The sequence below is a fragment of the Nyctereutes procyonoides genome, unplaced genomic scaffold (genome assembly GCF_905146905.1).
Source record: "Nyctereutes procyonoides isolate TBG_1078 unplaced genomic scaffold, NYPRO_anot_genome, whole genome shotgun sequence".
Classification (NCBI taxonomy): Eukaryota; Metazoa; Chordata; class Mammalia; order Carnivora; family Canidae; genus Nyctereutes; species Nyctereutes procyonoides.
The window spans coordinates 52,002,007-52,017,519 of NW_026575042.1; the positions used below are offsets into that span (position 1 = coordinate 52,002,007).

Sequence of the window (15,513 nt, forward strand, 5' to 3'; positions counted from 1 at the left end):
AATATAAATTCTGAGCTGATTGTTTTTTTTCTTTCACCATGTTAAGAACTTTGTTCTATGTCTTCTGATTTCCATTGTATCTAATGAAAAGCCAGCAGAGGGGTGCTGGGGTGGCTCAGCGGTTGAGCATTTGCCTTCAGCTCAGGGTGTCATCTTGGGGTCCTGGGATCGAATCCCACATCGGGCTCCTTGCATGGAGCCTGCTTTCCCTCTGCCTGTGACTCTACCTCTCTCTCTGTGTCTTTCATGAATAAATAAATAAAAATTAAAAAAAAAAAGCCAGCAGAAATGGCTATCATTGCTCTCTTTGATTGTAATGTGTCAGGTTTTTTTCTGAATACTTTCAAGATTTCTCTTCACTTGTAGTTTTTATCAGTTTCATCAGTAGCCATGATCTCTCTATTTATCTTTGGGGTTCACTAAACTTCTCAGATCTGAAAATTTCTTTCACTAAGTTTGGGGAAATTTTGGCCACCACAAAAAAATTGTGTTCTATCTTATTATATTTTCTACTTTTGGGTTTTAATAAACATGTTAGACATTAGGATATTGTCACAGAAATCCTAGAGGATCTGTTTTTATTATTGACAGTGTTTTTTTCCTCTTAGGTCTTTGATCAATAAATCTTGATTTATTTTCAAGTATACAGATTCCTCTGTTGTTAGTAATCTCATTAATGATTAGTAGATTTTAATCTCATTCAGCATAATTTAAATTTCAGATTTTTTTAGTTATAGAATTTCTGTTTTTTTCATTTTCTAGTTTTTCTGTTGATATTTCTTTGTATTGCAGGCATACTTATACTTTTTAAAAACCCCTGTGCTAATCTAAGATTTGGCTTATCTCAGGATTAATCTCCATTGACTATCTTTTCTCTTGAAATTGGATCACATTTTTCATGCTTTGTTGTATTATCTAGTAGTAACTTTGGATTTTATCTGGACATGATGAATGTCATATTTTTGAATACACTGGGTACTGTTATATTCCTCTGAAGAATATTGATTTACTTTTTTTGTTTACTTGTTTGTTTTAGTGGGAAATTAAGTTAGTTGAATTAAAATTGTAAAAACCCATCTCTTCAAGGACATTTGATGTTTTCAGTTCTTTTATCCTTAGCTATCTGCGGAGTTTCCCCCTCCTATGTATAATGTAGGAGTCAGTCCAAGATTTGAGTACTATTTATATCTAGAATTTTTGGCTTCCTCTTCTGACTCTTTTTCAGGATTCCCCCTTCATTTTCCTTTTGCAGTGGTTGCACTGAGTCTTCTGTTTTTTTTCAGGCCAGAAATCCTGAAGCTTTCTGTTGGAGTTTTATCTGCCCTGAACTGCCCACAAACTTAGCCTCCCCCTCAGAAAAGAAGCTGATATAAAATGGGAAACTTTCTTGTTGCACTGCTCTTTTCCCAAGTTTGGCCTCCTACAGAATCTGCCTTCCTTTGGTCACTTTTGAATAGTGCCTTTAGATAGTTGTTTTTTATAGCTATCTATCGGATAACCAATCTGGTAGAGGCTTTCTTTCAGCACCATAAGCGGGATCTGAAATCTTTACTTAAAAAAAACCCAAAAAAACAAAAAAACAAAAACATAGTATATCCTACCTCATACTCTGATTTAATACAAAAATATACCTGGATTAGAGTAGAGGAGAGAAATAGTTTTATTTTAACAGTTAGATACAAGAAAAGAAGTTGAATAGACATGAAAGCCAAGATTGTAGAGATAGGAAAGACCCTATTTTTGGAAATTAGCTTAGATACGTTTAGATTTGTTATATTATTTGAGGAGGCTTGAACATTCAAGGCAATTTGAACCTTTAAGACTTATACTTGTAGACGCTTTTTGACCAAATCTAATTTCCTCTAAAGATGACATTTATTTCCCTCATATCATTTTAATTGAGTATACTTATTCATAAAGAATCCTATATAGATACTTAATTACTTCCCACATTTATTTACTGAATTCATAATTAAAAACTAAATCCTTTTCTTTTAGATTATTTTTAAGAATATTTGCATTTCATAATACAAAATATACCCTAAATTGATGTAATAAAATCTACTTATTATAGGTCCAGGTCAAGACCTCGTCCACGTTCCCATAGTCGAAGCAGTGAAAGGTCCAGTCACCGAAGAACCCGTAGTCGGTCACGGGATAGAGAACGACGTAAAGGCAGAGACAAGGAGAAAAGAGAAAAGGAGAAGGATAAATGCAAGGATAAGGAATTACACAACATCAAGCGTGGGTAAGTTGAAGTAAATCTTCAGTAGTGATGCCTCAGTGACTCCATGGCAATATTCAAACTAAATTTTCATTTTCTGAGGTTTTCTTAGATGGACAAAAGAGGAGAATACATTAAATAAAGAAGAAAGGATAAATCAAAATGGTTATCTCAATTTTTTTTTTTTTTTTTGGTTATCTCAAATTTTTACTGGGCTTCCTTTATATTCCTATTTTCATTTAATACTTATGAACAAACTTTCCAAACACAAAATAAATGGTACTATCAAAACTTAGTATGTCAGTAAAGGAAAATTTGCATAAGTCTTTAGGAAAGTTCTACATTAATTTCCTTATCATGAATATGACTTTAAAATTTAAAGACTAGTTCATTGTTAAAAATGTTTATTAATTTACTGTAAAGCCTTTAGGGGAAAAAGATAAAGGTGAAACGAAGGAAGAGAACCATGTGATTTACTATTGGTTAGGCCTCTTTCAATATAGAATGGGAGTTGGTACTGTCGAGGTAGGTGTGTGTGTGTGCGTGCATGTGTTTGAGTGTATGTGTGTGTGAGACCAAGAATTTATTTTTCTGGAATTGGTATTATTGAAACAATTATTCTAACTTTGTCCAGTTGGAGGTTGAAATCCATTCATAACTGTTAAATTAGAAAATGTTAAAATGAAATCAGTCTTGGTTTGTAGTTTAAATTGTAGCTTCTTGTTTATTTTATTCAAAACCAACATTGGGCTCTTTTATTATAGTAGAACATCTTAGAATTTATTCCCTTTTGTGAGTCTTTCAGCACCCTATGTATACTCACTGTAATACTTCAGTACAAAGTCTTTATTTGTAATGTATCAGTTTATAGTATAAAATCAAAGAGCTTGTCAGGATCTTGATTGTAGTTCCTTGAGATCTTGATTCTATAAATAATTAAATTTATTAAAGGATATGGAACTTGTCTCTCCTTTTCTTTTTCTCAGTTGTTTATTTTTTATTTCCAGATTTACAATGCTATTACATAAACCTGCTAGACTCTTTGAAGTGATAAACTTGTGGATTTTGGAAGAGGATAATATTATTACATGATTTCCTTAATGCACATAGAGCAGTTGTGGTCTTGTAAAATTCTGAGTTCTTCTTCTAGTTTTAAGGGTTGTTGAACGTTAGAGGAGATGGGGTTAGTATCTGACCATAAGGATAGGGAGGTGGATTTGGCTAAAAGTGGCAGAGTGGAATTAAGATCAGGGAGGATATGAGAGAAATCTATTGAGAAAGGGAGAAAGGAGGATGATAGACTTGAAAAGAGGGTGGAGAGTAGGTTTTTGAGACTAGAAAGTATGGATTAAGAGGATGAATAAATTATGTCTGTTAAGGAATTATCTTGCTCCTTATTCCTTTTTTGTTTTCTTCTTCTTTCGGTTTACTTTAGATGTTACGTGGTTATAAGAAGAGTGACAATGCTTTTTAGTAATTAAATTTTTGCTTTCCACCTCACCAGAATAATTACACAGTTGTATAAAATTGATATTACATAAAGCATTAACTTGGGGATTTTAAAGGTAAGAAAAATAATTTAAAAAAAGGAGATTGGCTGGTTTCAGGAAAGATTCTCGTATGGTGACATTAATCTTGAAAGTTTGGGTCAGCTTTACAGGTTAGACTCAGTGGTGATTATGTTCAAGGAACTGAATCCTGGACGACAGGTTTACAAGATAATAATGTTGTATTCATCATCATTTTTTAAATCTCAATAAAGGGGATGAACAAGGTCAAAACTAGAGGTGTCAGTTGAAGGCTGAAGGCTCTGGGAACTGAGGTCAGAAAACTGTGAGTAGCTTCACTAATTAATTTCCATGGTTTTAGTGGACCATAGTATAGAGTGGTGTTATATCAGGATATTCTCTCTCCTGGTTAGTGCTGAGGACATCCATATTCTTATCTTTTTTTTTTTTTTTTTTTTAATTTACGATAGTCATACAGAGAGAGAGAGAGAGGCAGAGACACAGGCAGAGGGAGAAGCAGGCTCCATGCACTGGGAGCCTGACGTGGGACTCGATCCCGGGTCTCCAGGATCGCGCCCTGGGCCAAAGGCAGGCGCCAAACCGCTGCGCCACCCAGGGATCCCCATATTTTTATCTTTTGTTATGATATAAAATCAGGATTTTTTTAAAGGTCCAGTACACATTTTAATGGTAGTACTTATACATGTATAGATGTACCCTGCTTCTGAAATAATTTATCTTTTTTTTTTTTTTTAATGCTTACATGTTTATTTTATAGACCTGATTTCTTAAGCCATTTGGGGCAGAGAATGTATATCTTCTACTCTTTTATATCACTTGGAGTACCTGATATACATGTCAGTTAATAAATAATTGATTGGTTATTGATCAGATATACTCATTCATTCGTTTGCTTGTTCAGTCCATAATGTTTAAATACCTTCCACTTGTCAAATACAGTATTGGTAATAGGGTCATAATAGTAGGCCAGTCCTACTTGGAGAGTTCATGCAGATGGCAAAATAAGCATAGACAGAAGGGAAGATATGTAAGTAATTACAGTGAAATCAGATGAAATGTTTCACAAGGAAGTTATGGAAATAAAGTGAGTTAGGACGCTTTTGGCTATAAGTAACAAAACCCAAACAATACTAGCTTAAACCAGGGACAGCAAACTTCTTCGTAAAGGGCTAGATAGCAAATAATTTAGGTTTTTTAGGTCATATGTCTCTGTTGCAACTACTGAACTCTATCCTTTTAACACAAAGGCAGCCAAAGATAATGTTAAATGAATGATATGGCTGTATCACAATAAAACTTTATTTACAAAGATGGAAAGTTGGCTAGGTTTGGCTCATAGGTTGTAGTTTGTTAGCCTCTGGCTTAAACATTGAGCACATTTATTTTTTATTTTTATTTTTTAAATTTATTTATTTGAGGAGAGAATGAGCAGGGAGGGAGAGGGAGAGGGAGAGAGAAACTGCTCAGAGCACAGCCGGACACAGGGGTTTGATTTCAGGACCTTAAGATCACTACCTGAGCTGAAACCAAGAGTTGGGGGCTTAACTGACTGTGCCACCCAGGTGTCCCCGTAAGCACATTTATTGCTAATATGACAAAGAGCTTAGAGATAAGCAGTTCTGGGCATGTTTTTACCCTTCCAACAGGCCGTTTTAAGCATGTTGGCTTCATCTTCCGTCTTGACACATTATGATTGCAAGATATTTCCATGACCATTAAGCTGGTTGGTCCGGACTAGTCAACAGGTCAGGGAGGGTCTCTCAGAAGCAGTCGTGTTTTTACATTGAAGGAAGGAAGAGATGAGAAAGAATGTTATGAGCAAAATGAACTTCAGGTGGAAAGCCTTAGAGGCAAGCAGGGATGTGTGGCATATTCGAGGAACTAAAGTCTAAGGCTTGGTGTAGAGTTAAAGAGGAATGATGGTGAGAAATGATTATTGGAGTACCTTATAAGTTAAGTTCAGAGTTAATTCCAAAGTCAGTGAGAAGCTGATGAAGTTGCAAGTATGGTAATGATATGATCAGGTCTATATGAGACATGAACAAAATGTTTTATTTACAGTAGACATAATAATAATGTGTTTAACATTTTAAATATATTTTCAGTGTATCAGGAATTTTGCTAAGCAGTTGACATGCATTATCTTATTTAGTTTTCATAATAGCCTCATGAAATAGCTACTTTTATTATCCCTCATAGAGATGAAAACTTGTGATCATAGAGCTAGTAAATGGTAGAGTTAGGGTTCTGATTCATGTTTGCTGACAAGAGCATCTTGACTCTAAACAGTAAATTATCCTCACTCCTTTAGTAATCCATAATCATTGATGATGAGATATAATGTGTGAGATCAAGTGATATGCTGTTGCTTAAACTTCCCTAGAAAATACTTAAAGAGAAGTGAAAGGATTTCTGTGCCTTATTTTTTTTTTGATCAGAAATCTGTCATCAGTAAAAGATTGATTGCTTTTCTCCCTCTCTTTTTCACATATTATCCTGCAACATTTCATTTATTTATTTAGAATTATATTTAACTACATTTAATAAAACCACGTTTCTAGCCCTTACTTAAATATATTTCTGTGATCATTTTGTTAGCTGTCTCTTGCCACATGACTTCAGTCCCCTCCCCCCCAAAAAAAAGTGAGTGGAGAAAAAGAAAAAAAAATTCACAAACCATATAATTAGGACTTACATATTAATATTAGTTCATTGTGGTTGTGGAACCACAATGGGTGTGGAACCCAATGACAAATATTTTAGCTTAGGCTAAAAAGCCTAGCTGCTTCCTCACATAAGAGGAAATAAAAACTCAATGTGCTTCTGCTTCTTTGTGTGTAACAATGTTTGTTTTTATCCAGTTTGAAAATATCAATATTATATGAAAATTGATAAAACATAAAGCATGTGTTTAATTTTTTTTAAGATTTTATTTATTTATTCATGAGAGAGAGAGAGAAAGAGGCAGAGACACAGGCAGAGGGAGAAGCAGGATCCATGCGGGGTGCCTGATGCGGAACTCGATCCTGGCTCTCCAGGATCACACCTTAGGCCAAAGGCGGCGCTAAACCACTGGGCCACCGGTGCTGCCCAAAGCATATGTTTATAAAGTACAAAGTAAGAGTGAGAAATGGTAAGGGGGTATTTTATAAGTTGGCAAAAATAAAAGTAGGAGAGAAAGGAATGCACAAGAAGAAATTAATGAGCCTAATTATAAGGAAGAGGTTTTTTTTGTTGAACTTTTGAGGAAAAAGATAACCAAATTAATAATTCTGAAAAATCTTCTAAATATAGCAGCTAATTAAATATAATTCTTGGAATTTTTTGGAACATTTGAATGATTATTTTTTATAGTGTTTAAATTGATCTCGTCATTTTATTAAGGTACTGAATAAGGAAGGCCTAATAAAAGTGAGGAGGGTATGAGGAGTTTGTAGGGACTAAAAGATGTCTTTCCTTATAACACTATGTGAAGGATTAATTTAAGAAAGACACCAGCTGAGCCTTGTCTTAGATTTTTTGAAGAAGGTTTAATGATGTTAATTTTTAATGTTTTACATTTATAAAATTAGGTTTTAAGACTGTTTTAACTTTAAACATTGATACAGATTTTTCCTGTTTTTATTAGCTTCCTCACAGGTTTTTAAAACTTAAAATATTTATCAGATCATTAATATTTGCATTTATTTTATCAAGCTGTGCTTTTACATATGAAAACAAAGTTTATTTTTCATAGTTATTAAGTTGAAATTGGACACTAAACATTATTTTGTTAAGCACATTTATACTGAGAGCCAAAAAATCAGAAATATGAAACTTGTTATGGAATCTCCTAATTACATCTTGGTTTGATGATTGTGAATATTCTACACACCATCTGAGTCTTCTGTGGATTCATTTTGTGCCTTCTTTATTAACATTTTAATCAAACTCCATGAAGTATAATTGGCTATTATAATACATCTTTCAGAGACTTCTTTGAAAAATTGGTTGTAAATTGTTACTACTACCAGTGACATTCTGATTATTTATTTATGATTTTATTTATTCATTTTTAAATTTTATTTTTTAAATTTCTTTTTATTGGAGTTCAATTTGCCAACGTATAGCATATTTATTTATTCATGAGAGACACACACAGAGAGAGAGAGGGGCACAGACAGGCAGAGGGAGAAGCAGGCCCCATGCAGGAAGCCCGATGTGGGACTCGATCCCTGGTCTCCAGGATCACACCCTGGGCTGAAGGCGGCGCTAAACCGCTGAGCCACCGGGGCTGGGCTGCCCCTCTACTGTTTATTTTAAATCATTGTACCATCCTTAGGAATAGAATTTGGATGGATTTGATTTAAATCTATTTTCAGTCAGAATTTAAATCACCAGCCAGGAAAATTTGGTTTAAAGTAGTTATTTCCTAGTAAAATGCTTTCTTAATGTGAGTAACTTTGGGATTCATCAGAAACCTAATTTAGTATTCCTGAACGTATTCGTTAGATACGGTACTGTGAAAGGCTTTCAGTTATTTTTCCCTTATTGACTTTTTGGTAGATGGATGTTGATCTGAGAAATGTGCCCATCAGGACTTCTGGAATATTTTGTTCAAACCCTTGAGTTTGTACTTTTCTTCTTTTCATTCTTTGTATAACTTTTTGAACCTTTTTGCTTTTAGAGAGGTAAGTATGTCCCACTGGACATAGAAATCCATATCTGGACAACTGAAGCAGTTCTTTTTGGTGGGTAATAGAAGGGGAATATATTTAAATAGAATTTCTTATAATGAAGTATGACTCCCACTACATCAATTGTCTTTAAATCTTTCTGAACATATATTAAAAACTACTAGGACAGTGGTGAAATTGGGCTTCATAGCCCTGTATGTTACCTATTTATAAAACCTTTCATTAAAAGTTTTACTATGCAATATAATGAGAAGTTATTCCTTGTATTGAAGCTGTTTCAGGTGTGTTTTTATAGACTAAAAACACAGAAAGTTTATCAACAGAAACAACATACATTTTTCATTCATAGGAATTACTGCTTTGAAAGTAGTATTCTTAAATATGTATATATGTGTATATATAGACACACACTCTCATATACACACATTTAAAAATGTGCTAAGGCATTTAGATTCTGTTAGATTCTGAAAGTTAACTTGCAGAAATTATAATTATTGCTCATTTTAAAGCATTTACAATTTTTTTCCTATAGAACAAGTTAGTCTCTTTGAGTCTCAATTTATTCTTCTGTAAAATGGGGATAATAATACTAGAAAAACCAGAAGTGTTACAAGCAGTGTTTATAAGAAATATAGTAGCATGTAGTAATCATACATTATAGATATATATTGGTTATGACTTTGACCTGGCAATGTTCCAGAGTCTTCAGTTGTAGAGTTTCATGTACTAACTTTCTGTTGATGAGATTTTTCCTACCTAGTGCTTGGCAGAAGATGTTGAAGTGATTTGGGAATGCTGGACTCCCGAGTTTTGACAGCAGTTACATACTCTTAGAGGCTGTCATATTTTTCCTTACCTCTTACTTCTTTATGCAGCAGGAAGTCATTTATGCTAATTTGCCCCATTTGCATATAGGTTATAGAGTTCTGTGGTGCAGAGCGTGCTTAGAACTCCTTTTAAGTGTCTGTTTGGATCAAAGCAGGGCTGTGTGATAGCTGTTGTCTGACACCAAGCTGTGTGGTGTTGTTTTCATTAAACATTTATCACACTTCGAATGTGACAGCAGGCAACTTTGTGCCAGTATAACATGTTTTCATGCAAAATTTATTGAAAAAGACGAGACTTTGTAAAGAGATCTTGTTGCCTTTCACCAGTGGCGAAGGGTAAATGTTTGGTTCGAAAGAAGCGTATCCTTTAACACATGTCATTGTAGCATGCAAAGGAAGCTTCGTACTGTCAATTTTGTTAAGCAGGTAAACAAATACATTTTTATATAAATGCGTGCACTGGATTTTTCTTCCTTTTTGAATTAAATTTTTTACAATTTCCTTGTGAATTGAATGAATACTGTACCAGTGGCCCTTTATGTTGTTGGATATTTTTTATTGCAAGAAAATTTGCCACCCAATTTCCATTGTGTAGGTTTGCCACTAGGTATTAGTTTTATTCAACAGAAACAATCTGTAATTTTTTCGAAAAGACTAGGTCAAGAAAAGGAGTCTAACATAACAAAAAGAATAATCAGCAAAAGCAGGAGGCAAGGGTTTTAGAAGTTCTCCCCCAGGTTGCCACTCTTCTCTTGTTCATTATATCAATACATTTTAATTATCCCACAGTTTGCCCAATGGGATTTGACTTGAATTATGCCTGATAGAGCATTAAATGGCATGAATTGTAGGTTCATTCTTTCTTATTGTGGTTGCCTGGCTATGAAAAGCCTTGGAATGAGAGAAGGTATTTTTATTTTCCTTTTTCATTCCACAGGAGGCTCAGGAATTACAGTTATGTGAAATTAGTGAGAAACTGAAAGTAGCCTCCTGCTGGACTTATTAGTATGTTTCATCACATGGACTATAAAAAACTTGGTGGGACCGGGACCCTTGTAAGAGGTATTAGAAGAAATTGTGTTAGCATTAATAGTCAAGAATAAAAGGAGTAAGTAGTGTATAATGGAAGGAACTTTATCTTTGGAACCGTAACAGAACCTACACGATCTTTCAAATTCTGACTCACTGTGCTTTGGAGCTATTAAAGGATAATTGTTTAAGAAGATAGAATCATGACTCATAAAAATACTCATGAACATGTGCCAAAGGTATTATTTGACTCATTCATTAATGAGAGAGCCATGAAGATGCTACTATAGTAGCTCCAAGGAGAATCCAAAGAGCAGACACATATTTATAGGATGTGAAATTGTTTAGTAGAGTCAGAACTGTCTTTTCCACAGGCAGGGTGGAAATCAGTGACAACTCCACTGGACAAAATTCAGTTGCATATCTATGGAAAATAATCATCTGTATTGCTATCAATTATCTATAATTTCTGAAATTTAAAAATCGGTAAGGAAGGACAGAAAGGTGGAGATAACTTGGAAAGGCATTCTAGATAAGATACCCAGTAATTTTTAGCCATTTCAAGTCATTAAAAATTGTTTCCTGTCAGGGCAGATTATTTTCTTTGAACCTTAAATTTATTCTTCTGTAAAATGGGAATAATGATCATTGAAAACCTGTAAATACTAGAAGCAGTGTGTGTAAGAAGGATAGTATAGAAGAGTAGGATCTCAATAAATGGTATTTTGTATAAACAACACAAATTTAATTATTGATGCTTGTGGTTAACAGTTTCTCAACTACAACTCTTTTTTCTAACTTTTGAGTCTTTTGAAAGGCTGTTTTCTCAGTGTGAAATAGCCACCTTTTCTCCATGTCTCCTGCCAGTTCCATTCTTCTTTTGGGGCTCACTTTAGATATTAACTTCCTTCATGAAGTGTTCTCTGCCCTTTTTGAGTGTGTTCAATAGTCTTGCAGTTTAGCACCTATGGTATCTACATCTAATCTGAATAGAGAGCTTTGTAATATTGTAATTACAAAATTTTGTAATTGCCAGATGATATATTCCTTGTCTGTCTTACTGAACACTCTGTTTACCTGGACCATGGTAAGTACTGATGTATTTGTAGAGATGGTTTTAGAAGTTGTTTCTAGGTAATAAAATCTAGGTTTTAAGCATTTGAAAATGACAAAATTGAATTTTTGGTATTAGAAAAATAAGCAGCTACTCCATGCCTATTTTAAGTGTGCATGTGTACCCATGCATATATACATCCCCTCCATCAAAGTCTCCAGACAGCATTTTTTACCCAGTCTATATAACTTCCATTATCTTTTTTCTGTACTTTAAATGTTATCAGTTATGTTGTAGTTAATATCATTTAGCATCAGTTGCTTAAAAAGCTTTATTTTAATTACTGATTAAAATTCCAGTCCTCATTGATGACTCTTCACGCCTGATCTAATTTATTTCAGGATCTTAATTGGTATCACCTACTCTGTTGATTTGGTACATGGTTACAGGGCAAACGACTAAACTTAAGTATACAATTCCATAGAGATCCTTTACCGAAGGCCTTGGTGTTTGCCTTCAGTTAGGTCATGTATGGTTTTGTAAGCTAAAAAGTCTGCACTATTGTTAGAGAAATGGAGAGGGAATAAACTTGGAGTGTCAGCCAAGTCTTTTCTTCCTAAATAAACAAGCAGTTCGCCCTAAAAGCTAAGCTGTTGCTTATAAGCACTCATTATAGTTCTAATTTATACCTCATTATAAAGCACCTGGAGTATCCCAACTATGAATGGTGCTAATCCAAATAGAAACAGTCTGTTCAATATATATATATATATATATACATATATATATATATATATATATATATATATATATATATTTAAATCTGGTTTATTCAATTCTCATAGGCTTTCTTCCCAGTCTAGTGAGCATTGGAGTGGCATCTCCAAAATAGAACAGGTTGGTATAAACCATAATGTATGCTCGACGTATTAGATAAATCTTGGTTGGCACAAGTAGAGAAGCAGAAGTTTAAAACTCCTTTGATTAAACAGCAAAGATTGGGAAATAGTGCATGATGATCTATTTTTATATCCTAATGTGCTATTATAGGACAGTTTTTAAAAGGCTAGCTTAGCTGTTCTAAATATCCTGGTAAATGGAGTGTGTATAGCTAGATGATAGGAATAGCATATGTCTTTTTGGATGATGTAGTTATGGGATGCCCTTTTCCACTAAAGCAGAGTGAGTTGTAATACATTCCATTCATATAAGTATTGCTAACATAGCTTAGACTTCAAGACATTGAATACAAACTCCAGATGGTGTCATTGGGGTTAATGCTTTTCACTTAGTGCTAAGGATATGGCCCTTAGTTTTTGAGATTGCATACGTAACCACAGGAAGATTGGAATGAATCTCAGTCCGAGATTGGACCTTGTGGGTATAAACACAGAGCACTTTCTAAAGGCTGTTATATATGTGATGATCATTTACACAGCAAGTGCAGTTAGGGAAATATAACAATGAGTGCTGCTGTTTTAATTCTTTATGAACTCTTAGAGGAGGTTTTGAAATGGCAGCCTTTGGCCTCTGTGGATATGCCAGCCTGTGACAGGCCACCTGGAAGTAGATCATGAAATCAGTTTGGTTGTGATGTTACAGTCTTAGATTCGTTTTCTTGAGAAAGATAAAGGAGGGCATTCCACATTAGAAAAAGAAACTGGTAGATATCAAATTTTGAAAAGTAATGTGTTTTTGGAAAAAGCCAGAGTTAAAACATATTGTGATGACTTAGAAATTAAATCTACTCAACCAAAGGAATGAAAGATAAAAGTAGAAGGAAAATGTTTTCATCTTTCAAAGCTGTCTAGACAAACAAGAGTAGTACTTTTGTGTAAACACACATACACAACCACTCAGATTGATAAGTAACTGTTTGATTATTTACAGTTTAAATGAAGACTTTTAAATGTCATACTTCATCGGCAGTATTAGGTCCAGTAAATTTGCAACTGCAAAGTAAATTTGAGAAATTGTCTTGGCTTAACCTAAGCCCAAGAAATTACACTGATATAATTATATCACAGTATGTGGGCTTCTGAAGTTAAAAAAGTAGTATCTGCTTAAAATATTTACCATTGATACTATTTTTAGAAATTTTTAAATGTCATTTTTTTCTATATTAAATTTTTCTTTAGGTAGATTTATTGAGATATAATTTATATGCAGTAAAAAAATTCACTTCTTAGGTGTGTAGTTCTTTGAGTTTTGGCAATCATATGACAGTTATATAGTCATCTAATTCTCATCACAGCCAAGATAATAAGAGTATTTCCATCACCCTAAAAAATTTCCTTATGTTTTGTATGCAGTCTAGTTCCTCCATTCCCACCAACTGAGGAAGTTTGTCCTTTTATCAAACTGAGAAGTTTCACCTTTTATCAATATCATACAAATGGAATCATACAGCATGTAGCCTTTTGTGTCTGACTTCTTTTACTTACCATAATGCTTTTGGGATGTATTTAATTAGGTTGTTCATGTATCAGTTTATTCCTTTATATGGCTAAGTAGTATTCCATTTTATGAATTTACCATAAATTATTATCTATGTACCAGTTGAAGAGTTAGTATATTCTTTTATTTTTATAATGTAAGAAACTGTAATTTTAAAAAAATATTTATTCGTGAGAGACAGAATGGGGGGGGCAGAGACACAAGCAGAGGGAGAGGCAGGCTCCCTGTGGGGATCCCAGGACCCCGGGATCATGCCCTGAGCTAAAGGCAGACTGATGCTCAACCACTGAGCTACCCAGGTGTTCCAAAACTATGTAATTTTACTGTTATTTTGTCCATAAGTATTTGTTACAGTTCACAAATGAAGCCACTAAACCTAAAGATTATTTTATGAATTTATCTTTAATACTCATAGGACCAAATAAATTTCTGTTTGTGTTTGTGTCAGTTTGGGTATGTTTTACTTATTTTTTTCTAGGAATTAGTTCATTTTCTCTAAATCTTCATTTTTTTACACAAAAATTTTTATAAGATTCTATCAAGATTTTGTGTGTGTGTGTATACATATATACATTATTTGGTGATAATCCTTTTATCATTCTAATATTAACTATTTTGGCTTTCCTTTTTTTCTTAACAGTTTTGTTGGGAATTTATCAATTTTACTAGTTTTCACAACCAATCAGTTTTGGGTTTTGTTGATTCTTTATACTGTATGTTTTCATTAATTCTTACTATTCTTTTAATTCTTAATTTTTTAGGTTTTTTTTTTTAGGTTTTATGTGACATTTGTTTTCTGTCATTTTGAGAAGGATGTTTAGCTCATTTGTTTTGATTTTTCCTCTTTTTCTTATATATTCATCTAAGGTTATGAATTTTCCTCTAAGCTTTGGAGTACATCCCATATTTCATTATCATTCAGTTCAGAATTTCTAATTTCCATTGCAACATCCCCTTTGACTTACGTTATTTAAAATATTATTTTATGAATTTCCAAACATAGAGATTTTCTAATTATTCTTGCTATGTTTAATTTTATTTTTAAAATTGGATATAGTAAAATTGGACTTTATTGGATGGATAGTGTGTGAATTTTAACATTGTGTATAGATTCATGTAACCACCACCACAGTAAAGGTAAAAAACAGTTCCATCACCCCTCAAAAATCCCTTGTGTTATCCCTTTGAATTTATACTATTTATACTATTTACACGTTGCTAGCACCTGGCAACCACTGTGTAAAGGTTTATTTTTTTTTGCAAATGTTATATGAATGAATCATATAGCATGTACCTTGAGACTGGCTCTGTTCCCTTAGCATAGTGCATTTGAGATTTGTTCATGTTGTAGTAAGTACAACAGTTGCATTTGTTTCTATTGCAGAGTAGTAGTCTGTTGTATCAGTGTTTATTCATTTCACTTGTTGAAGGACATTTGGTGATTATGAATAGAGCTTCTATAAAGATGTGTGTACAGGATTTTCTTTGAACATAAGTTTTTGTTTCTCAGTAAACAGCTGGATGAAGGACTTATGTAAAATATTATAAGTATACATTAATCATTATATAAAACTACTCCTAAACTGTATTCCAGGGTGATTGTATTATTGTACATTCTTAACAACAATGTGTAAGAGTTTCAGTTGCTCCACATTATCATCAGCAATGGGTATTTTAAATATTATTTTAGCCTTTCATATATGTGTAGAGTGATGTC

The 15,513-nt window shown here is 33.5% G+C and overlaps 1 protein-coding gene across 1 annotated transcript in view; it reads left to right on the plus strand.

The window, feature by feature from the left end:
- The window catches only part of RSRC1 (arginine and serine rich coiled-coil 1), a 400,073-nt gene that overhangs the window by 99,059 nt on the left and 285,501 nt on the right, over nt 1-15,513 (plus strand). The window contains exon 7 of the mRNA XM_055321055.1: nt 2,075-2,248. Coding sequence (XP_055177030.1) covers nt 2,075-2,248 — 174 coding nt within the window. The remainder of the gene's footprint in view (nt 1-2,074; nt 2,249-15,513) is intronic.